This window comes from Rhinopithecus roxellana, chromosome 12 (assembly GCF_007565055.1).
Source record: "Rhinopithecus roxellana isolate Shanxi Qingling chromosome 12, ASM756505v1, whole genome shotgun sequence".
Classification (NCBI taxonomy): Eukaryota; Metazoa; Chordata; class Mammalia; order Primates; family Cercopithecidae; genus Rhinopithecus; species Rhinopithecus roxellana.
The window spans coordinates 73,042,034-73,066,384 of NC_044560.1; the positions used below are offsets into that span (position 1 = coordinate 73,042,034).

The 24,351-nt window shown below is 36.1% G+C and overlaps 1 protein-coding gene across 1 annotated transcript in view; it reads right to left on the reverse strand.

Annotated features, from left to right (window-relative positions):
- Positions 1-24,351, reverse strand: part of ZNF644 (zinc finger protein 644) — a 102,863-nt gene that overhangs the window by 50,566 nt on the left and 27,946 nt on the right. The window contains 2 exon segments of the mRNA XM_030912583.1: positions 17,072-17,132; positions 20,046-20,071. Of these exon segments, the coding sequence (XP_030768443.1) occupies positions 17,072-17,115 (44 nt within the window). The 5' untranslated portion in view covers positions 17,116-17,132; positions 20,046-20,071.

Consider the following 24,351-nt stretch of genomic DNA (forward strand, 5'->3'; position numbering starts at 1 on the left):
GACATATGCTCTTAACAGAACTGTTCTTTTCAGAACTCTTTCAAACATTCAGTCGATGAGTATTGATATCTCTCTCCTAATGGACCTAAGTTCCAAAACACAAAAGCAAAAACCTTCCCTGTGATTGCAAGAGAATGGGAACCATGTCTTCTATTGCTTATGCTGTTTTGAACAACTAAAAGGTAGTAGTCAACCTAATGAAGAAACACAGCCAACACAGGCTGACTATAAATGAAAAAGGCCCTGAAATCAGTCAATTATAGGAATTAAACACAACAAAGTTTCCTTTTATTAACTTCAACTGGTTTCATCAGACACACTGCATATTTCTGGGTAGGCTGCCTCTAGCGAGTGCACAAAAAGATCCAAGCTTATGGCCCGGAGTGGTGGCTCACGCCTGTAATCCCAGCACTTTAGGAGGTCAAGGCGGGTGGAGCACAAGATCAGGAGTTCGAGACCAGCCTGGCCAATATGGTGAAACTCCGTCTCTACTAAAAAAAAAAATACAAAAAAAAAATTAGCCAGACGTGATGGCACATGCCTGTAATCCCAACTACTCAGGAGGCTGAGGCAGGAGAACTGCTTGAATCTGGGAGGTAGAGATTGCCATGAGCCGAAATCTCGCCACTGCACTCCAGCCTGGGTGACAGAGTGAGACTCTGTCTCAAAAAAAAAAAGATCCAAGCTTATTTTAATATTTGATCATGCAATCAATTTAAAAGTGCATGAAAAGTAACAGCAATTGTCATTGTACACCTTATCTCAATTAGTGATATAACTAATTCACATGTTATCATCAGTTATTTTGCAGGAAATTGCAGGAAAAGTTTAAAAATTCCCTGTGTATGTAAATGTACTGATATGCACTGAAAACTTAAAAGGCTGCATATGAGATATAATTTACAATACGGTAATATCAAAATACAGTATTGCATAGGCAACTTTTTGCCCCCAAATTAAAAATGTATCAAGTAGCTAATTTCCTTTCAAACTGTATATAAGCATTCTAATATAGTTCGGTTTTGGGGGGGAGCCTCTCATTTTAATGTGATGTGTGATAAACAGACTTTTTACAATGGTTCTAATACCTCTACTATTTCTCTCAATTGAGAAAATAAGGATAATTTAAATCTCTGTCACATTTATTGTTGTATCATTAGCTTTCTGGTGCCTAAACAATGACTACCTCCAGATTAAACTGTGTAATTTTAACAGACAGCACATATTTTTAGAGTTTCCTTAAATATCACAGTAATATTTAAAGTGGGTTGAATAAATTTTTAAAATAACTTTGTATAATAAATGACATAAAATAAGGTATACTGTAACTCCCTTTCAGATTTATGATTCTTTTCCTAAATACTTTAAGAATACCTTTCAATATATACAGACAAATAGATATACTGATAAATGTATCTATTTATAATGTATAGATAAATGTATAAATAAATGTATCAGTATACATACAGATATACTGATAAATAGATACATTTATCAGTATATCTTGAATGCATATATGCACATCTAGATGCATTTATCCTATTTACTTGCCACAGCAAACCAAAGTCACACATCTGACTCAATGCACCACATCTTGTTATTACATTCTGAAAGTATGGTTAAATATTCATTACAAAAACAAAGTCATCATTTTTGGCAAATTTTCTTTAGTAAGCAGCACCCAACAATTCCAAATAATTTAATTCCACTCATTAATTCATTACCTATAAAGGAGAACACTTTAAATGCAATGTTACAGATTGAATTGTGTTCCCCCCAAAATTCATATGTTGAAGTCCTAGTACTAAGTTAAAATGAAGCTGTTAGGGTAGGCCCTAATCCAATCTAACTGGGTCCTTATAAGAAGACACCAAAGATGGGCATGCACTGAGAAAAGGCCATGTAAGGACACACCAAGAAGACTGTCATCTGCAAGCCAAGGAGAGAGGCCTCAGGAGAAGCCAAGCCTGTTAACATCTTGATCCTGGACTTCTAGCCTCCAGAAATGTGAGAAAATAAATTTCTATTGTTTAGGCTACCCAATCTATGGTACAATAGTCACCCCTTATCTGCAGTTTCACTTTCTGAGGTTTCAATTACCCAGTCAACTATGGTCTGAAAATATTAAATCAAAAATTCCAAAAATAAACAATTCAAACCTTTTAAATTGCACACAGTTCTGTGTAGTGTGATGTAATCTCACACCATCCTGCTCCATCCCACCCAGGTTATGTATGAACCATCCCTCTGTCCTGTGGATCCATGCTGTAGATGCTCCCTATCTATTAGCCACCTTAGTTATTGAATCAACTGTCTAGGTATCGTAGTGCTTGTGCTAAGTAAACCTTACTTAACTGTTCTATTATTATTGTTTTAAATCTCTCATTGTGTCTAATTTATAAAGTAAACTTTATCACAGATATGTATATGCAGGAAAAAAACAGCGCATATAGATTTCTGTACTGAGGTTTCAGCATCCACTGGAGGTACTGGAATGTATCCCCCACGGATTAGGTAGGTCTACTGTTGTTTCCTATGGCAGCCCTAGCAGACTAATATGTTCAACTTGGCAGAACAAATGAGATGTTTTAAATCACACCGCATTTAAGTTCTACTGTGATATACATGAATATTTCTATGTATATAGAATATTCTGAAAACACAAAACTAAGGTCACCTCAAACATGCTTTATGCTAAACGCTGAGGTGTGAGCAGAATACCAGTTTAGACAAAACAACAAGTTTCCCTAAGAAAATAATTGGTGGTCCTGCCTATTCATATTATTGCAACCCCTATACAGCAATTAGATTAACATGAGGATAAGCACCTATGTCAATTTCCTTAAGTAAACAACTTGGCTCCTATATAATTGACAATATAAAACATATGGATCTCCTTTCAGCCCATACAACAGAAAATCTGTATTTAGGGCCCTTGCAAATTACCTTAATCAAAATAAATTGCTAACTAACCTTTCTTGTGGCTGAGAAAATTCTAGACCACTATTAAGAACCTAGCTGTGCTTCAGATAAACTGGAAACTTTTAAAAATGACAGATTGTGTAACTCCTCCCCTGGAATTTGATTCCACCTCACCAAGGCCTATAGACTTTCTGAAGCACCCCATACAACTTGGATGTGTAGCCAAAACAATCTAGGGAATTTTTAAATATTTCTGTACTTGAAGACTTTTTTAAAACTACTGATGTTCAGTCCCCTTCGGAAAAATTCCAATCTAAATGACTCTGGCAATGGTGTGTGTGTGAATATCTCCTTTGGCATTGTGATGTGCAGCCATAATTGAAAACAATGGTCTAGAGTTCAGATATCATGATTATCATGTGTTGTAATTAGTGTGAAGCATATACAACCAAATACCAGGGTATATAAGTGATTCTCTATTAAAAAAATACATGGCTGAGGCAGGCAGATCACAAGATCAAGAGATCTAGTCCATCCTGGCCAACATGGTGAAATCCTATCTCTACTAAAAATACAAAAATTAGCTGGGCGTGGTGACACGTGTCTGTAGTCCCAGCTACTCAGGAGGCTGAGGCAGGAGACTCACTTGAACCCGGGAGGCAGAGTTTACAGTGAGCAGAGACCATGCCACTGCACTCCAGCCTAGCAACAAAGCGAGACTCCATCTCAAAAAAAAAAACAAAAACAAAACATTACTTACATTCCATTGAACTATAAATATACACTGTAGTATGGCTTTATTATGAAAATTATCTGTATGCCTTCATTTATCCAGGTAGAAAAGAGATTGAGAACCTCAAACAAAATACTAGCAAACAAAATTCAATAGCACATTGAAAGGATTATACACCGTAACCAAGTGAGATTTATTTCTGGAATCCAAGGATAGTTCGACATAAAAAATTTAAAAAAAATCAATGTAACACAGCACATTAACAAAACAGTGGACAAAACCCATGACCATTGCAATTGATGCAAAAAAAAAAAAAAAAAAAGACAAAATTCAATATCCTTTCGTTAATAACCAGATCCAACAAACTACGAACAGAAGGAAACTACTTCAATATAATAAAAGCAATACACAAAAAGCCCATTTCTTTCTTTCTTTCTTTTTGGTGGGAGTTAAGAGTCTCACTATGTCACCCAGGTTGAAGTGCAATGGCGTGATCTCAGCTCACTGCAACCTCCACCACAGGGTTCAGCGATTCTCCTGCCTCAGTCTCCTGAGTAGCTGGGATTACAGGTGCATACAACCGCATCCAGCTAATTTTTGTTTTTCTGGTAGAGATGGGGTTTCACCATGTTGACTAGGCTGGTCTCAAACTCCTGATCTCATGATCCATCCACCTCGGCCTCCCAAAGTGCTGGGATTACAGGTGTGAGCCACCATGCCAGGGCAAGAAAAGCCCACTTCTACATACATTGTACTAGAATTCCTAGCCAGAGCACTTAGGGGAGGGGATGAGAAGAGGTGGGAAGGACAGAGGGAGTCTGACTGCTCTCCCAAGTCTCATCTCTTTTCAATCAGATAGAAATCAGGCCCTTTTTTCATCATTTCTCAGAACATTTCCAAGTATTACTTCTCATTATTCTTATATTCTTATATTATTCCATTTGCATTTTAAGCATACAGCATAAAGGCTGGAAAACAATGAAACATGCAAATAAGTGCTGTAGTCCCAGCTACTCAGGAGGCTGAGGCATGACAATCGCCTGAATCCAGAGGCAGAGGTTGCAGTGAACCAAGTCATTATACCACTGCACTCCAGCGTGGGTGACAAAATGAGACTCTGTCTAAAAAAACAAACAAACAAAAAAGACTAATTGAACTTGTGTGAAAATGTAAAAATTTTTGTGCAACAAAAGATATACAGAGTAAACAGAACCAATGGAATGGGAGAAAATATCTCTGCAAATCATATATCGAACAAGAGAGTAGTATCTACAACATACACAGAACTACAACTCAACAGAAAAACAACATGATTTAAAAATGGGCAAAAGACTTGAATAGACATTTCTCCAAGGACAAACATATGGCCAATAAGCATATGAAAAGATGCTCAACATCACTAATTATTAGACAAATACAAATCAAAACCATAATAACACATCATAACCACTATCAAAAAACAAAAACAAAATATCAAGTGTTGGCAAGGATGTAGAGAAATAGGAACATTTGTGCACTGTTGGTGGGAATGTCAAATGGTGCAGCCACTACAGAAAACTATGGTGGCTCCTCAAAAAACTAAAAATAGAATTACCATATGATCCAGCAATTCCACTTCTAGGTATATATCCCTGAAAATTGAAAGCAAGGTCTTGAAGAGATATTTGTACACCCATGTTCACTGCAACATTATTCACAATAGCTAAATGGTGGAAGCAACACAGGTGTCCACCAATGGACAAATAAACAACATGTGTTACATACATACAATGCGGTATTATGCAGACTTAAAATGGGAGGAAATTCTGCAAAATACTGTAACATGGATGAACTCTGAAAACATCACACTTGTGAAATAAGCCAGTCACAAAAAGACAAACACTGTATGATTCTGCTTGTGAGACACTTAGAGTAGTCAAATTCAAAGAGACAGAAAAATGGTGATTTCCAGGACCTCAGGAGCAGGAGAAACGGAGGAATTGTTGTTGTTGTTGTTGTTGTTGTTTTGAGACGGAGTCTCGCTCTGTCGCCCAGGCTGGAGTAGAGTGGCCGGATCTCAGCTCATTGCAAGCTCCGCCTCCCGGGTTTACGCCATTCTCCTGCCTCAGCCTCCCGAGTAGCTGGGACTACAGGCGCCCGCCACCTCGCCCGGCTAGATTTTTGTATTTTTTTAGTAGAGACGGGGTTTCACCGTGTTAGCCAGGATGGTCTCGATCTCCTGACCTCGTGATCCGCCCGTCTCGGCCTCCCAAAGTGCTGGGATTACAGGCTTGAGCCACCGCGCCCGGCCTGGAATTGTTGTTTAATGGGTATAGAGTTTCAGTTTTACAAGACAAGAAGTTATGAAGATGGGTGGTGGTGATGAGTGCACATTATAAATGTATACAGTAACACTGAACTGTACACTTTAAAATGGCAAATTTCATGTTACTTATAGTTTACCATAATAAAAAACTGGAAAAAAATTACCAATGGGGATGAGGTAGACATCAATAAATAACAAATATCTCTGGATTTGCTCCAGAATAACCTGAGGGGCAGGAAAAAATGGGTGAGAGTATAAATAAGAGTATACATGTAATTATGTATTTTCCTGTGTAATATTTCTCATGTTATTTCACTGAATTATTTTAATATTTACTAAATTATTTTACCACTCTGTTGAGAGCAGTATAACATAAGGCTTTAATAGCACAGACTCTCAAGCTAGACTACTCCATTCAAATCCTAGCTCTTCCACTGCTAAACTCATATTTTAGTTTTGCTATCTGTAAAATGAGGATTGAGTTAATATTTAAAAAGTACTTATAACAGTGTCTGGCAGGTAGTAAGCACTACATAAACGTTAAATAAGTCTGCATTTATAATGGTTTTGATTTTTAATCCATCAGACAAAAAATATCTGTGATAAGCATAGAAAGAGTAAACATATAAACTTCTGTTAAAAAATACATATATATAAAAGGTAACCACGGTTTTTGTCTTTACCAGTTTAAAAAATAGAAGAGCCCGTCAACTATACAGGGTGTTGCAGGAGATGTCAATATTTAGCACTTCGTTATCTTGTCATACTTTAAAGTCATTCAATTAATAGGTAGCTCAGTTTACAATCATAAATATCAAGAGAAAGTGACTTCCCAGTAATGAGATGTAGGAAACGCTCCCCGCAAAATATGGCACCTTGGCATTTGAGAAAACAGCAGAAGCAGGAAGGTGTCTCTTTCTCATTCTTTTCTCCCCTGAAGTAGGCCATAAAATCTAGGAAAGTCATTCTTTGACTTTTTCTCTCCCTTCTCTCCTAAAACTCTTATGGGATAGGTGTCCCTATAGATGTGTCACATAGAGATGCCAAGAAGAATCTGAACAAACAGGCTTTGCTAACTCCACCCCAGTTTATCACCATTAGATCATACCCTTTTGTCCTCTAATCATTCTCCTGCATGACTGTCCATAGTAATACAGCTCTCTGTTGTTTTGCCAAGTCTTCATATCTGAAGTCTCTCATGTCATGCAAAATTTTTATTAAATAAATTTGTATGCACTTCTCTTGTTAATCTGTCTTGGTTAGAGAGATCTCCACCATGAATCTAGGGATGGGTGAGGAAATATACCAGAACTACATCCCATATACCAGGGACTATGTCACCCCATCAAGGCAGAGGCAGGATTTGAGCTAAGCTTTCTTGGATGAGTTAGATTTCAAGGGTAGAGATAAACTGAGGATGAGACTGGTAAAGAAGGTATGAGTAAAGATGAAAGTGAGGGTTTTTTCATATAACAATGATAATCAGGCTGCAGCAAAATGCTTACTGAAGAATAGTAGGAGATAAAACTGTTGATTAGAACATAAATTTGGAAGCTCCTAGATATAATACCTAAGAATTAAAATTTATTCTTAAGGAGTAACTAATGTTTTTGAACAATATAATTAAGGTAACTTCCTAAAAAGTTGAATCAAATGGTCTTATCCAAATGAAATGAACACAGACACATCATCCAAGATGAGTGTAACAGATGTGCAAACAACAATAGCAATGGGAATAGAAAGAAAAAGATAAATACATGCTATATCGCCGAAGTAAAAGCAAAAAGACTTAATAACTGACCAAATCTTTATAACAGAAGGTAAGCAATACAAATATTTGGAGAGATTCTGAGCTCGATGACGAGAGAATGGTAATCCCATTAGCAAGAATAGGTTTTGAAAGCAAAGGTGACGAATCACCATTAGACATGGTGATGTCAGAATACACAAGTGAAAATGTCCAAACTGTTTTTACTAGAAGACATGTTTCATAAATGTCAGTAAAAATATTCTGATTAGAAACAGAAATGTGTCCATTGGTTGGAAGCGAAGTAATAGAAAGAAGGTGGCATAAATATGAATAGTTAAAGAGTAATTTAAGGGGGAAAATATTGCTCAAATAAAAATATAATTCCTTAAGTTGAGGATAAGACTCTTTTTAAGAACTAAAAAAGTCAGTCTGCCATTGCTGTAACCTGACCAAAAGTAAAATTTGATTAGATATTAAAGCATTGTATGTCAATACTGATTGATTACTCAACAAATATTGAGGACCTCTGTGCCAAGAACTGCTCTAGACAGTGAGTATATAATGGTTAACAAGGTAGGCAAGATCATACTGTTGTGTGTAACTTTTATCCTAATACTTTGTTGAATCATGATTAATCTAAAGACCACAGGATCACTTTAACCTAAACTTTGCTATTCAGGGTGGAAAATATTTGCATTATCAAATATTAGGATTTCTATTCAGCTACTTAGACACACTAATATAAATCTAAGATTTAATACATTCAATACACCCTTAGCCATTCAATATTTTTGGTAAGACTTTTGCCATCAGTAGCATAATTATTCACTAATGGTATTAAATCTTGTTCAATTAACAATAAGCAGAGGCCAGAATCTCTAATAAAAACAGCAGCTCATAAGTCTACATGGAGCAATCTTTAGGTCAATAGAATATTTAATGTATAAACATGCTTTGTAATATCTTGCAGAAAGATATTAGAATTAAAAAATGAATCAGGTGTGGTGGCTCACGCCTGTAATCCCAGCACTTTGGGAGGCCGAGGCGGGTAGATCACCTGAGGTCAGGAGTTCGAGACCAGCCTGGCCAACACGGCGAAACCCCATCTCTACTAAAAATACAAAAATTACCTGGGCATGGTGGCAGGCGCCGGTAACCACAGGCTGAGGCATGAGCATCGTTTGAACCCGGGAGGTGAAGGTTGCAGTGAGCCAAGATCACACCACTGCACTCCAGCCTGGGGGATACAGCAAGACTTGTCTCAAAAAAAAAAAAACAAAAAACCAAAAACAAAAAACAAAAAAACACAGAATTCGAGGGACATTAAGATTTCATGCTGACGATTCTCACATCTCAAGTTACAGGTCTCATATCTAACTGCCACCTGACATTTCTAATTAGAAGTCCTGAGCTACTTAAAGCTTAATACATCTAAAATGTAGCTCTTGTTCTCTCCAAATGTTCTTCTTCACAGTACCTATCTGTTAATAATACAGCACTACACCCAGCTAGAAACATGAGTCATCCTTAACTCCTTCCGTATTCTCCCACTCCCACCTCCATTACAATTAACCACCAAAGCTGGTCTCTTTTGTTGTCTAAATCTCTCTAAAATCCAACCACATCTTTCTATCCCCACTTCTACCACTCTCAAGTCAGGCTAGCATGCTCCCCGTACTAACCAGTCATCCTGAATCCAATCTAGCTTTCCCTGTGATCTGTTCTCCCCATTTTAATTAGGTTCGTTTGCTAAAACAGATAGAATAAAATCATTTCCTCACATTTAAACTCCTTCAATGGTTTACAAAAGCCTCAATAAAATGGCCTAGTCTTACTCTCTCATCTTCTCTCTTGACACTAGCCACTCCCCACATCCACACCCCACGGGTAGTTCTACATTCAAAACTTACATTTCTTTCAGTTCCAGCAATCTTCCCTTTCTGTTACCTCTCATCCTTTGTACATGCTATTTCTTCTGCTAATAGGCCTTCCCCATATTTTTTATCTACATTAATCACCAACAGTTCCTCCAAGTTTCAGTTTAAGTGTCACTTCTGGGAGGCCTTGCCATATTTCCATCCAGTCATTAAATACATATTTATTAAACGTCTACTATGAGTAAAGTATTAGCTATAATAAAGTACTGAATATATATCTTAATAAATAAAACAGACATGGCCCTTGCCTTCCAGGAACAGAGACTATCACAATACTAATGATACTTGATTAAAATTACTTATTTAGTTATCTTTTCTCCTCAGACTAGTAAAGTGTGATCTAAAACCAACTTAATTACAATCACCAATTCATAAAACATCAGACAAATCAATAAAATATTAAACAAAAATTTACTAAGCCCACTGGCTTCAGCCTAGTTAGAAGACCATAAAAGTTTCAAATATCTACTTTTTTTTTTTTTTTTTTTTTTTTTGAGACAGAGTCTCATTCTGTCTCCCAGGCTGGAGTGCAATGGCGCGATCTCGGCTCACTGCAACCTCTGTCTCCCAGGTTCAATTCAAGTGATTGATTCTCCTGCCTCAGCCTCCCAAGCAGCTGGTATTACAGGCGCCTGCCATCACACTCAGCTAATTTTTATATTTTTAGTAGAGACGGGATTTCACCATGTTGGCCAGGCTGCTCTTGAACTCCTGACCTCAGGTGATTCACCTGCCTCACCCTCCCAAAATGCTGGGATTACAGATGTGAGCCACCCCGCCTGGTCTCAAATATTTACTTTAATGGTCATCTCAAAAGAATAGTAAATCAGACATCAGAAGACTTAGGTTCCAATTCTGCCTCTGCAATTACCTACCTAACTTCAAGCCAGTCATTTATTATTTCTGAATCTCTTACCCTTAAGTGTAATATTATAATAATCAAAATAACGAGGATGAAAGTTTTCACGGTATCATTTATTTCTTGGCAGATTCAAAAAATTAAACTTGTTTCCACAGTTTGAAAAAAATAGCACAAGGAAACAGTTCAAATAATAAATTCCTAAGCTGTGGTAAAATGTAAACTCAGTACATTTAAGAAACTGCCAGCAACTCTGGCAATATGGACATCCAGTTAAATGAAACTGTTTTTACGAAATAATGTCTAGAAACTAAAATAAGAGCTTTAGTTCATGCCCCATCTGCCCATATTTTCCCAAGGTGAAAATTCTATTCTTTTTTTCAACTCTAAATGATATCTTGCTCTATGAAGCCTTTCCTGACTTCTTCCTTAAAAACGTCCTCCTCAGGCCTACACTGTACTACTCAGACTTGGCAGTATTGTGTTCATCATTTGTACTATAATTAGTCAAATGATACTGGGAATTCTAATGACTAATTATGCATCCCTAACATATAGCACAGTGCCTAGAATATTAGATTTCAGTAAAGGCTTACTGATTGCCTTGTTTTATTGAGCACTTTTATTTACAGTTTAGACCAATCATAGAAGGCTAAAGTATAGCCATGGCAAAATTCTTTGGTCTAAAGGAGCAGTTTCTTTCTCATTCTGTCTCCCAGGCTGGAGTGCAATGGCACGATCTCGGCTCACTGCAACCTCTGTCTCCCACATTGGAATGATATTGGCCACTTAGTCTTTGTTAGGTTTAAAAACATTTCAGATTTGGATAGAAACTTTTATACTAAACCCAAGCATGGCTTATGAAACTTTCTTTGGAAAAACTACTGACAGCTCAACTTCAAAAGAGAACAATGTAGCCTCCCTTTAAACAAATTTAACAGCACAGTGAAACCAAGGGTGAGTTTTAAGAGATGTAGATCAAGAGAGACAGATATACAGTTGACCCTTCACATCTGAAGGGGATTGGTTCCAGGACAACCCCCCAGATACCAAAATCCACAGATGCTCAAATCCCTTATATAATATGGCATAGTACTATAAACACATCTAGGAATAAAAGCATTACACCAGAGAATACTATTTTAAAAATACCAAAAGATGCCAATTTGTAAAAATAACTCAGAGAAATCTATCACAGTAACATTAAGGATTTTCTCAGCTCTTTTTTTACGGTTGTAAATTTAAGTATTTAAGTTTTCTAGAATTAAATAATTCAAAAAAAAAAAGGAGTTCACTCATATTAAAGCTGGAATTAAGACTACTAACTGTAGCTTATCATACATAATAAGAACAGTAAAAAATAACTACAAAGAAGCATTCTAATGCTTGAGTTGTAAAAGACAATAGATTTTAAGCAGACTGCTATTAATCTAGACTTAATGAACCTAATATTTAGTAATGGCTTTTATTTTCTTTTTATTTACAGGCTATGCTGATGTTAGTTTGTAGCAAACTATAAAGAAATTTGCCATAAGGAAATATTTATCCTAAAAAAAAATAGTATGAAGGGAAAAAAAGGCAAATAATCTGATTATTCAATATTAACTTTGACTGTAATACCTAAAACACAAAGGTATGTTAATTGATGGAACTGATGGACTTAACAGCAAAAAATAAAAATCTTCACATATATTCTCCAATAGAATTTAAGTTGTAATGAAGGTGGTATTTCAAACCTTTGAGCACTCTCACAATTTAAAAAATGCACAGTAAAATAAATACTATTTTCTGCCAATTAGACTAGCAAGGATAAAATAAATATTTAGCAGAATGTGGGAAAACAGATATTCTCATAAACTAGCAATAAGAATATTAAGTGATACAACCTCATTGCAGTTTTATTATATCAGAAGTTAAAGGGCACATATCCTTGACCCAGCAATCTACTGCTACAAATTATCCTGACACTCTCACACACTCCCACTGATATAATCAAAAATATTTATTGCAGCAGTACTTATATACAGGCAAAAAATCCTGAGATTTACTTAAATATTAATAAGGTAACAGTTATAATAAATGTGGTACATATATGGAAAAATGTCCAAAATATATTGATAAGCAGAAAGAGAAAGATGTAGAATACATACCGGCTATTTTTGGTAACTTATGGGGAGTACAGTGCTGGGTGGGAGGTAAGAGTTTTACTTTTTACTTTAAACACTGCCATACTATTTGTTCATAAAGTCACATGTGACTTTTATAAAAAATTTACATTTTGAAAATACTAAATGTGGCTGGGTGCAGTGGCTAACGCCTATCATCCCAGCACTTTGGGAGGCTGAGGGCAGTGGATTGCCTGAGGTCAGGAGTTAGAGACCAGCGTGGTCAACACAGTGAAACCCCATCTCTACTAAAAATTACTGAAATTAGCCAGGTGTGGTGGCATGCACCTGTAGTCCCAGCTACTCATGAGGCTGAGGCAGAAGAATCGCATGAACTCAGGAGGCAAGGCTGCAGGGAGCCGAAATTGCGCCATTGTACTCCAGCCTGGGCGACAAGAGCAAAACTTTGTCTTAAAAAAAAAAAAAAAAGTGAAATACTAAATACTAACTGTTACTTGGCAATGCAGCTGGAAAGGGTCAATGTATGTTGTATAATCTCATCTAGAATGAAGAACAAAGAACTGTATTAATTGAAAAGTTTTCTTTTTCATGCTACAACAAAGGGCAGCACATCTACAGTGCTACTAAAGAAACAAGTACAGAGAGGTTAAGTTAGAAACTAGATAAATTAATCTAAGACAAATATCCATAAAGAATTTCAAATTCTTGGATTCGGCGATTCTGCAGTCTTAGCAGCAGCTGCCTATGTTAAATACTGAAGCACAAAATGAAGAGGAAGACTCTGCAACTGAGGTACAGCTAGCAGCCTCTGAGAAGAAAAATTAGTCTAAAATGTTTGCGGAGACATGTAAGTTAGGCAATCTCAAGGTTAAATTTCTCTGGCTCCTCAACCCTAACCAACAATAGGACTAAACACAGTTCACATCCAGGATTAAAAAGAAAAAAAGAAAAAAAAAAAAGAACCAAGGTCTATATACGGTAATAATCTATGTCTAAGAAAATCCTTGTAGGAAGACAGAAGGAACAGCATAAGAAAAGGTCAATGTCCAACTCTGTGTTCAAACATTATGGCAGAAGCTACAGAAAGGAAAAGCAACAAATTGATCCCAGTGGGGAAGAACCTTTTCTTGCTTTGGACTTGCTAGAGGGCAATCAAGCTTCAGGCATAAAAATCTACAGATGATTACTACAGTCAACCAAACTAGCCAAATTTCAAACACAGGGAAAAAAAACAAAAAAAACCCAAAAAAAACCCACTAGTCAAAATGCTTTAAAATTTAAGAAGTGTGTTATTTCTTAAGAAAGTATATTGTTTAGGCTGGGTGCAGTGGCTCACACCTGTAATCCCAGAACTTTGGGAGGCCAAGGAGGGTGGATCACCTGAGGTCAGGAGTTTGAGACTAGCCTGACGAACATGGTGAAACACCATCTCTACTTAAAAACACAAATTTAGCGGGGTGTGGTATCACATGCCTGTAATTCCAGTTACTTGGGAAGCTGAGGCAGGAGAATTGCTTGAACCCAGGAGGCAGAGGTTGCAGTGAGCTGAGATTGCACCACTGCATTCCCACCTGGGCAACAAGAGCGAAACTCCGTCTCAAAAACAAAACAAAAAAAGTATATTGTTCATATATGTTATATTACATATCTACAATAAAAAAAATTTAAATACCTTTCAACAAATAGCAAGCTTCCTCAGTTGTGGGAATCAAAAATGTTACCACAGTTCCAGGCTATGATTCTACAATTTCTTCCTCCATCCTAACAGTTTTTTACCTTCAGAGAAATGAGGAAAAGTTTTCTTCACTTCTTACATGTGTGACTAGTGTTCCCAATCTTCTACTTGTATTAGTCTACCTTTCAAAATCTTTAAAGAAATAACTACTAGAAACCCACAAAGAAAACACTCTTCATAGCAAACACTTCAAATTTTTGCAACATGGATTAATACCTCCACTTGGAAATACTAATCAAAATCAACAATGACAGTCTTACTTTAGGTCTGAACTAAGAATATTTTACTAGCCATTGTATTTCAACTGGATTGAAAGAAGACTTGGGAAATAATTTATTTCTCTTTCTAAAATGTCTATAATGCTGTCTCTGGATTGTCCTCAGTGGCTCCTTCCTATGGCCCAACAGCAACTGAAGTGCCAATGCCCCCATCCCATTCCAGCTAGCATTCTGAATCTCTATTTGCCTGGGAGAAAAGAACACTTTTCATTGATCTATGTTTAACAAAACATTTACTGAATGCACACAGTATTCCCAGCACTGTGCTACTAAGATAAATGAGACATGGATGGTATCTACCTTCAAACTCATAGTCTAATAAAGAAGACAAACTATGCCCAGGCCTGGCTTAAAGGATCAGACGATGCTTCAGATACGCTATTTCAGAAGATCAGCTGACAACTAGCAGAGAGGGCTCTGGCAATTGGGGAGGCACGGGGTTGAGGGAAAGTGACAACAAGCACCTAGGACTAGAACTAGGAATATGAAACATCATATTTAGTTTATTCATATAATCCTCAGCATTCTGGCATAGCTACAGTAAGATAACTGCATGCCGTGTTATAGGGTTTACTACATTTTATTCTGAAAGTGATGGGGGACAATTAAAGAGACAGGTAGAAGAAGGAAAAGAGTATAGAAAAGTTAACAAGTAGGAACAGAGATACGGAGAATCCAATAAACCAAATGACAGAGAAAACATAAATACTTTGTAGTGTGTTCATACAATGGAATATTACTAAAAATAAAACAGCAATAAAAAATAATGAACTGCTGATACAGTCACAACATAGACGAAGCTCAAGAACATTATGTTGAATGAAAAAGCCAGATACAAGAGTACATACTATATATAAAATCCAAGAACAGGCAAAACTAAATTATGCTGACAGAATTCAGAAAGATGATTACTTCAGGGGAAAAAAGCTATTGGATTGGAAGCGGGGAAAGCACAAGAAACTTTCTAAAGTAATGAAATGTTCTATATCTTGATCTAGGTGGCGCTTACATGTATGAATGTGCATGCGAAAAGTCATTCAGCTCTATACCTCAAATTTTATGTTACTATATATATGTAAACTATACCATAATAAAAAAGAAAAAAATACATATATAAGCATGGTGGAAAATAAGGTCAGAATAAGTTAAACCAGTGTCATCCCACAAGCAATATCAAACATAAAAAATCAGAACAAAAGTTATAACAGACACTGTATATTCAACTAGAAAACAAATCCCTAATAAGACCTTCAAGTACAAAAGTCTGGCTTCTTCTCCACTGTAAGAGGATATATAGGCAAGTGTTATTTCTAATAAATGCTACAAAAGTAAATTATTCTTCCTAAAGAAAAATAGTCCACTATGAAGCAAAAAATAAAATTTTTCTACACAATAGGAGGTACTATAATGATCAATAAGGTATGACAAGCACTTAATAGAATTTAGAGCACAATAAGTACTCTTCAAACTACCACTAATTATATAATAGCAATAAAAGGAAAATTTTGCTTCAAAACATGCCCAAACCACTGACTGAGATTTCTTTCAGTGCATATTACTGAACTACAGCACTTTTCATCCTAGACTTCTTTTTTTTTCTTTAACAAACACTGAGATCAGCAAATTTTTGACAGCTGAAACATCTGGTTAGAGGGAAAACCAAGCTAACTCCAATTTTTTCAGTGTTCTTTCTCCCCGTTTCCGTTTTGAAGCCATATTTACTTACCAATAAACAGTAAACGTATCTTTTTAAAACATGTCAACAGCTTATATTATTTAAAAGCATTCTTTCACATACCAGACCAAAAGTACATGATGCCAATTCAACTTTTTGAAAGTGAACAGCCTTAGAAAGCTAATCAGAATGCTGTATTAGAGAGGTCATTCAGTAGAGACACCCACTAGGAAAACATTAAAACAATAATTTACAATTTTGAATACTATATTAACAGAAAGAAATCACAATTTGGCAAATGTCCCATTTGGGAAAGTGTTTCCTTAACAGTAATAACGAAGCAAAATTCACAAAAGCAATGACTATTCATATACTTTATCAACAAAGGAGAAAACAATGAAGTGACACAATAAATGTCTTACTGAAGTGGTGAGAGTTCAATGTGAAGAGTGGCTGAACCAAACATTAACTTGTTTTTCTAACATGTTAGAATATTCAGGAAACCTGAATGCTTCAGCTAACCTCAACACGAAAGGAGGAAACTAAAAATTTAGTTCCACAATTTGATAGCTGTAATTTTACTCCCATCAAATCAACTGGACCAAGTGTATCAAAAAGACAGTTACTTGCATTTCAAAATTTTATTTAAAAACTCTTTGGTTCTGAACTCAACACCACATTTTTAAGACATAATTTTTTTGTATTATTCCTACCTCGATATGTACATTTAACAAAGCAGTCTTCTACTTACCTAGATTTTGTCTTATTAACATCTTGCTGCAAGAACAATCTCATCCAAAATTAAATCAAACCTGAAAGAACACATACAAAGACCAAGGTTTAATTTTTTGTGTCAAGCATGAATAACTATAGCTACAATACACTACGATTTTAAAAACCACAAATCAAATTATATTTCTTAGTATAAAAAAAGCATTCAACTAGAATATGATCATTTCAATCTTTAGGAAACTATTGCTAAGTGCCCCCCACAATCCCACTGGTTTTTTTGAGAAATAATAATCTATTCAAATGAGAAATCGAAACTTTCTAATTCTTTTTTTAAAAAAAATCTACAATAAATTGTTTTCATTAATTTTAATAGTATGGCAATGGCAACAATTAAAATAATTAACAAAACACACATCTTTCTAGATCAGTATTTATTTAATATTATGTACATATCAAGACGTACACCAAACAGCTGAAGACAAAAATGTTATAGTATTGGAACACATAAAAGTATATACTAATAGTAATTCTCATAATAGCCAACACTGATTAAGTAATTACTAAATGCCAAGCACCCTTATTCTAGAGAATAGAATGTATCAATACTTTCCAGCTTCAACTTAATCCTTAATTTAGTATAAAGTGACTTCTACTCCAACAATCCACTGATTTGCCAAAAACATACCTACCATTACTAATTTTATCATATTTCAGAAGTTCTGAAACTCTACACATCCCCTCCTCCCCATACCTGAAACTAGCTTGTGACTCTTCTAAATCTCTATTATTTAAAAAATAGCACCACCATACCTACTTCTGTTATCAAGCTAGATTACTTTGTTTTATTTCCATACTCACTATCATCTCTGATTTGTCCTTCCCAGAACCACAGACCTAGAATTTTCTGCATAGTATCTAGAAAAGATGAGATACTTTCTCTGCCACCCAACGCCATCATCTCCCATCAACCCAGAACTGGACATGGGCGCCTGTTAAAAACTAAACTATAAAATCAAAGTAAGAATATTAAAAGTCTACTATAAACGACTGAGTGGGATAAGCTGAACAATCGCCCCACAAAAGATATCCACACCCTGATCCCTGAAACCTGAGAATGTTACCTCACATGGCAAAAAAAAAAAAAAAAAAGTCTTTTCAGATATGATTAAATTAAGGATCTCGAGAGGGGAGATTATTCTGAATTATCTGGGTGGGTCATAATGCAATCACATGTATCCTTATAAGAACGAGACACACACTGAAGGCAATGAGAAGACACAGCACAGAGGCTGGGTACAGTGGCTCACACCTGTAATCCCAGCACTTTGGGAGGCCAAGGTGGGCAAATGACCTGAGGTCAGGAGTTTGAGACCAGCCTGGCCAACATGGTGAAACCCCATCTCTACTAAAAATACAAAAATCAGCTGGGCATGGTGGCACACACCTGTAGTCCCAGCTACTCAGAAGGCTGAGGCAGGAGAATCTTGCTTGAAGGAGGCGGAGGTTGCAATGAGCCAAGATCATGTCACTGCAATTCAGCCTGGGCAACACAGTAAGACTCTCTCCAAAAAAGAAGATGACGACATGGCAGAGAGAACTGAAAATGCTGCCTTTGAAGACTGGAGGGACATGAGCCAGAGTCAGGAATGCCAGCACCCACCAGTATTAGGGAGAAGCAAGTAATGGATTTTCTTCTACAGCCTCCCTCCAGAAGGAACAAAGCCCTGCCATCACCTTGATTTTGGCCCAATAATACTGATTTAGAACTTCTGGCCTCCAGAACTGTGAGAGAATTAATTTCTACTGTTTTAAACCAACCAGTTTGTGGTAATTTGTTAGAGCAACCACAGGAAATTAATACATTGAAGATAGCAGGTTCTCAAGGAGATAAATTGGAAGCACCTCTATATAAAAGATGTTATGAACTGAACTGTGTCTCCCCCCCAAATTTCTTTTTTTTTTTTTTTTTTTGAGACGGAGTCTTGCTCTGTCGCCCAGGCTGGAGTGCAGTGGCCGGATCTCAGCTCACTGCAAGCTCCGCCTCCCGGGTTTACGCCATTCTCCTGCCTCAGCCTCCCGAGTAGCTGGGACTACAAGCGCCCGCCACCTCACCCAGCTAGTTTTTTATATTTTTTAGTAGAGACGGGGTTTCACCATGTTAGCCAGGATGGTCTCGATCTCCTGACCTCGTGATCTGCCCGTCTCGGCCTCCCAAAGTGCTGGGATTACAGGCTTGAGCCACCGTGCCCGGCCCAAATTTCTTATATTGAACTTCATCCCAAATATGACATTAGAGCAAGGGCCTTTCAGGAATCAAGTTAAATAAAGTAACTTATGAAGCTTTTACCCAATATGACTGGTGTCATTCTTTTTTTTTTTTGAGACGGAGGCTCACTGCAAACTCTGCCTCCTAGGTTCAAGCGATTCTCGTGCCTCAGCCTCCCAAGTAGCTGGGACTACAGGCACACGCCACCATGCCCGGCTAATTTTTTTTTTTTTTTTTTTAAGTAGAGACAGGGGTTCACCATATTGGCCAGGCTGGTCTCGAACTCCTGACCTCAAGTGATTCACCCACTTTGGCCTCCCAAAGTTCTAGGATTACAGACGTGCGCCAATGCACCCGGCCCAACTGGTATCATTCTAAGAGACACAAGGTATGTACACACAGAGGGCAGACCATCTGCAAGAGAGAGATGCCTCAGGAGAAACAAAACCTGCCAACACCCTAATCTTGAACTTCCAGTCTCTAAAACTGTGAGAAAATAAATTTCTGTTGTGTAAGCCACCCAATCTGTAGTATTTTATGACAGTCCTAGCAGACCAATGCATATTTTAAGAACTATATATGGCTGCACAAACAATATAAACATACTTAAATGCCACAGAACTGTACACTTGAAAATGGAATGTTGTTATGTATATTTTACCACAATAAAAAACAGAGGCATATACAAACTTCACACACAAACTTCGACTAAGTTGTTCAATTTTACCTTGCTTTGCTCGTACTCTCCAAAATCTGAAAAAAAAAAAATCTTTTAACTGCATTTGTTCCCCACAAACCTAAACCAGCACATTTGAGACACTTTGTTTTTATTTTATTAATTTTTAATTGACAAATAATAGTTGTATATATTATCTATTTATGGGGTACAATGTGATTTTTGACATATGCTTACACAGTAGAATGATTAATTCACGCTAATTAACAAATCCATCACCTCACATACTTATTTTTTTGTGGTAAAACACTTAAAATCTACTCTTTCAGCAATTTTAAAATATACATGCATTATTACTATATTTCATAATTCTGTGCAACAGATCACTAAAGCTTATTCCTCCTGACTGAAACTTTGTACCATTTGATCAACATCTCCTCTTGCCCCATGCACTCCCAATCCAGCCTCAGGTAAACACCATTTCACTCTCTACTTGTAAGAGTTCAACTTTTTTAGATTCTACATGTAATTTAGATTACGTAGTGTTTGTCTTTCTGTGCCTGGTTTATTTCACTTAGCATAATGTCCTCCAGGTTCATCCATGTTGTTGCAAATAACAGAATTTTTTCTATCTTAAGACTGAATAGTATTCCATTGTGCATATATACCACATTTATCCTGTCATCCAATGATGGACACCTAGGTTGCTTTCATATTTTAGCTATTGTGAATAATGCTGTAGTGAACATGGACATGCAGGTACCTCTTCAGCATACTGATTTCAATTCCTTTAGATATATAACCAGAAGCGGGACTGCTATATCATATGGTAATTCTATTTTTAGTTTTCTAGAAACTGCCATACTGTTTTCCATAATGGCTGTTTATTGTGCATTCCTAGCAAGGTACACAAGGGCTCCTTTTCTCCACATCCTTGCCAACATGTGTTATCTTTCTGATAATAGCGAACACACATATTTTTTTTAAAAAAAGATTTTACAAAGAAGTATGATAGAACGTATTTTAAAGTCTATACCCAAGAAATACAATTGGAATATTACTTATATAAATGGGGGGGGGGGAGTACAAAAAAAGAGAATAAAACTTAAAAGCAGTTGGCACACATGGTTTTGCTTCAAGCAGTATTCTAAGAGAACACCTGAATACTAAAATGTCAAGTATAACACATCCTCCCAAAAACCCATAACCATAGTCTGATCATGAGAAAAATATCAGACAAATTCCAATAGAAGATCATACAGTATATCTGACCAATATTCTTCAAAACTGCTAAGGAAAAAAAAAACCTCATAAGGTCATCAAAAACAAAGTCTTCAGAAGCTTAGGAAGAAACGACAACTAAATGTAATATATCTTGGAACAGAAAAAGAACACTGGTTAAAAACTAAGAATATCTGAATAAACTATGGTCTTTAGTCAATAATAATGTGTCAATATTGGTTCATTAACTGTAACAAGTGTACTGTACTAACGTAAGATGTTAATAACAGGGAAAAATGACAGTTGGAGGGGTGGTTAGAACATGGGAACATTATACTATCCTGCTCAAATTTTTTGTAAAAACTTCTAAAAAAGAATGTCTATTAATTTTCAAAAACATTGTAAATATGCTGAAGAGGCGTGAACGTATTTTAGAAAACTAAACACTGACAATTCAGAAAAGTCTTCACAATTAACTCTGAAAGTTCAGATACACATTAAAATTATATAAAATATAGGTCACAAAACAAGTCTGAATAAATTTAAGAAGACTGAAATCATACCAACTATCTTCTCTAATCACAGTGAAATGAAACTAAAAGCCAATAACAGAAGGAAAACAAGAAAATCCACACATGTGGAATTTAAAAGCTCACTCTTAACCAACCAATGGGGCAAAGAAATTACAAATAAATTTTTTAAATATCCGGAGACAAAAACAAAAACACAACAAACCACTAATTTATGAGATGCAGCAAAAGCAATACTAACAGGGAGGTTTATGGCAGCAAAAGCTTACATGTTTTTAAAAAAAAAAAAAATCACAAATCAACAACCTAACTTTGTATCTCAAGGAACTAGAAAAAAGAGGAACAAACTAAACTAAACAGTAGCAGAAGGGAGAAAAATAATACATATCAGGGCTGAGATCAACTAAATACAGAACTGAAGACAAGGAAAGAAAAAAACTCAGTGAAACCCAGAGTTCGTTTTTGGTTTTTATTTTTTGTTTTGTTTTATTTTTAAAAAAAAGATCAATCAACAAAATCAATAAACTCCTTAGCTAGACTAAGAAAAAGACTTGAAAAATGAAAATCAGAAATGAAAGAGGGGACAATACAACTGATGCCAGAAGGATTATAACAGAATATTATGAACAAGTATACATCAACAATTGAATAACCTAGAATAAACTGGTATATTCCTAAAAATGTACACCTAACAAAATGAGGACATGAAAAATAAAAACTCTGAATGGCCTATAATTAGTAAACAGAGATCGGATGCGGTTATCAGAAACTTCCCAACTAAGAGAAGCCCAGGACCAGATGGCTCTGCTAGAGAATTCTACCAGACATTTAAACAAGAATTAACATCAAACTCATAAAGAATTCAAAAGAACGGAATACTTCAAATTCATTCCATAAGGTCAACACTACCCTGACACCAAAACCAGAGAAAGACACAACAAGCAAGAACAAAAGTATAGACATATATCCGTGATTAATACTGATGCAAAAATCCACAACAAAATAGGAGCAAAACAAAGTCAGCAGCACATTAAAAGGATTACACATCATGACCAAGTGGGCTTTACTCCTGGAATGTAAGGACAGTTCAACACATGAAAACAAAATAGAAATAGAAGGAAACTTTAACATAATAAAAGCCATACACAAAAAGCCCACAGCTAACATCACACTCAACAGTGAAAGACTGAAAGCATTTCCTCTAACATCGAGAACAAAGCAAGGATGCCTACTGTCACCATTTCTATTCAACACAGCAGTGGAAGTCCTAGCCAGAGCAATTAGACAAGAAAAAGGAATAAACTGCATTCAAATTAGAAAGGAAGAAATAAAATTACCCTGGTTCTCTGATGTGACCTTACATGCAAAAAACTCTTAAATTTTCAAGAAAAAAAAATGTTAGAAGTAATTACTTCAGCAATGTTGCAGGATACAAAAAATAAAAGCACACAAACACACAAATATCAGTTATATTTCAATAAGCAATTTGAAAAACAAATTAATACAATTCCATGTACAATAGTATCAAAAAGAATACAATATTTAGGAATTAACCGAGGATCCAACAGACTTGTACAATGCAAGCTACAACACACTGCTGAAAGAAACCATAAAATATACAAATAAATGGAAACACACTGTATCCACAGATTGGAAGATTTATTGTTAAAATGTTCATACTACCCACAGCAATCTACAGATTCAATGTAATCACTGTCAAAGTCCCAACGGCATTTTTTGCAGAAACAGGAAAGCCTATCCTTAAGTTAATATGGAATCTCAAAGGACCCCATAGAGCCAAAACAAACTTGAAAAAGAACAACAAAGTTGGAGTCCTTACAATTCCTGATTTCAAAACATACTAAATACATACTAAAAACTTGAAAAAGAACAACAAAGTTGGAGGCCTTACAAGTCCTGACTTCAAAACATACTAAATACAAATAGTAATCAAGACAGCAGTGGTGCCAGCATAAAAAGACATATAAACCAATGAAACAAAATAGACAGCCCAGAAATAAACCCATGCATTTCTAGTCAAACGGTGTTTGACAAGAGGGCCAAGACTATACAGTGAGGAAAGGACAGTCTCTTCAACAAATGATACTGGGAAAATCCAATATCCACCTGAAAAAGAATGAAGTTGGACCCTTACTTTACACCACATACAAAAACTATAAAACTACTAAAAGAAAATATAGGAGAAAGCTTCGTGACATTGGATTTAGCTATGAATTCTTGAACATGACACCAAAAGCACAGGGAACAAAAAATGGAATTACATTAAAAGTTAAAATCTTCTATACATCAAAAGAAGTAATCAACGGAGTGAAAAGACAACCTACAGAGTGGGAGAAAATATTTGCAAATCATGTATCTGATAAGAGGTTAATATCCAAAATATGTAATATAATGAACTTGACAACAAAAAATTGACTGAATTTAAAAATGGGCCAAGTTTTTGAATGGACAATCCTCCAAAGACGGCATATAAAACAAGCACATGAAAAGATGCTCAGCCCAGTGTGGTGGCTCATGACTGTAATCCCAGCACTCTGAGAGGCTGAGGTGGGAGGATCGCTTGAGCTCAGGAGTTTGAGAACAGC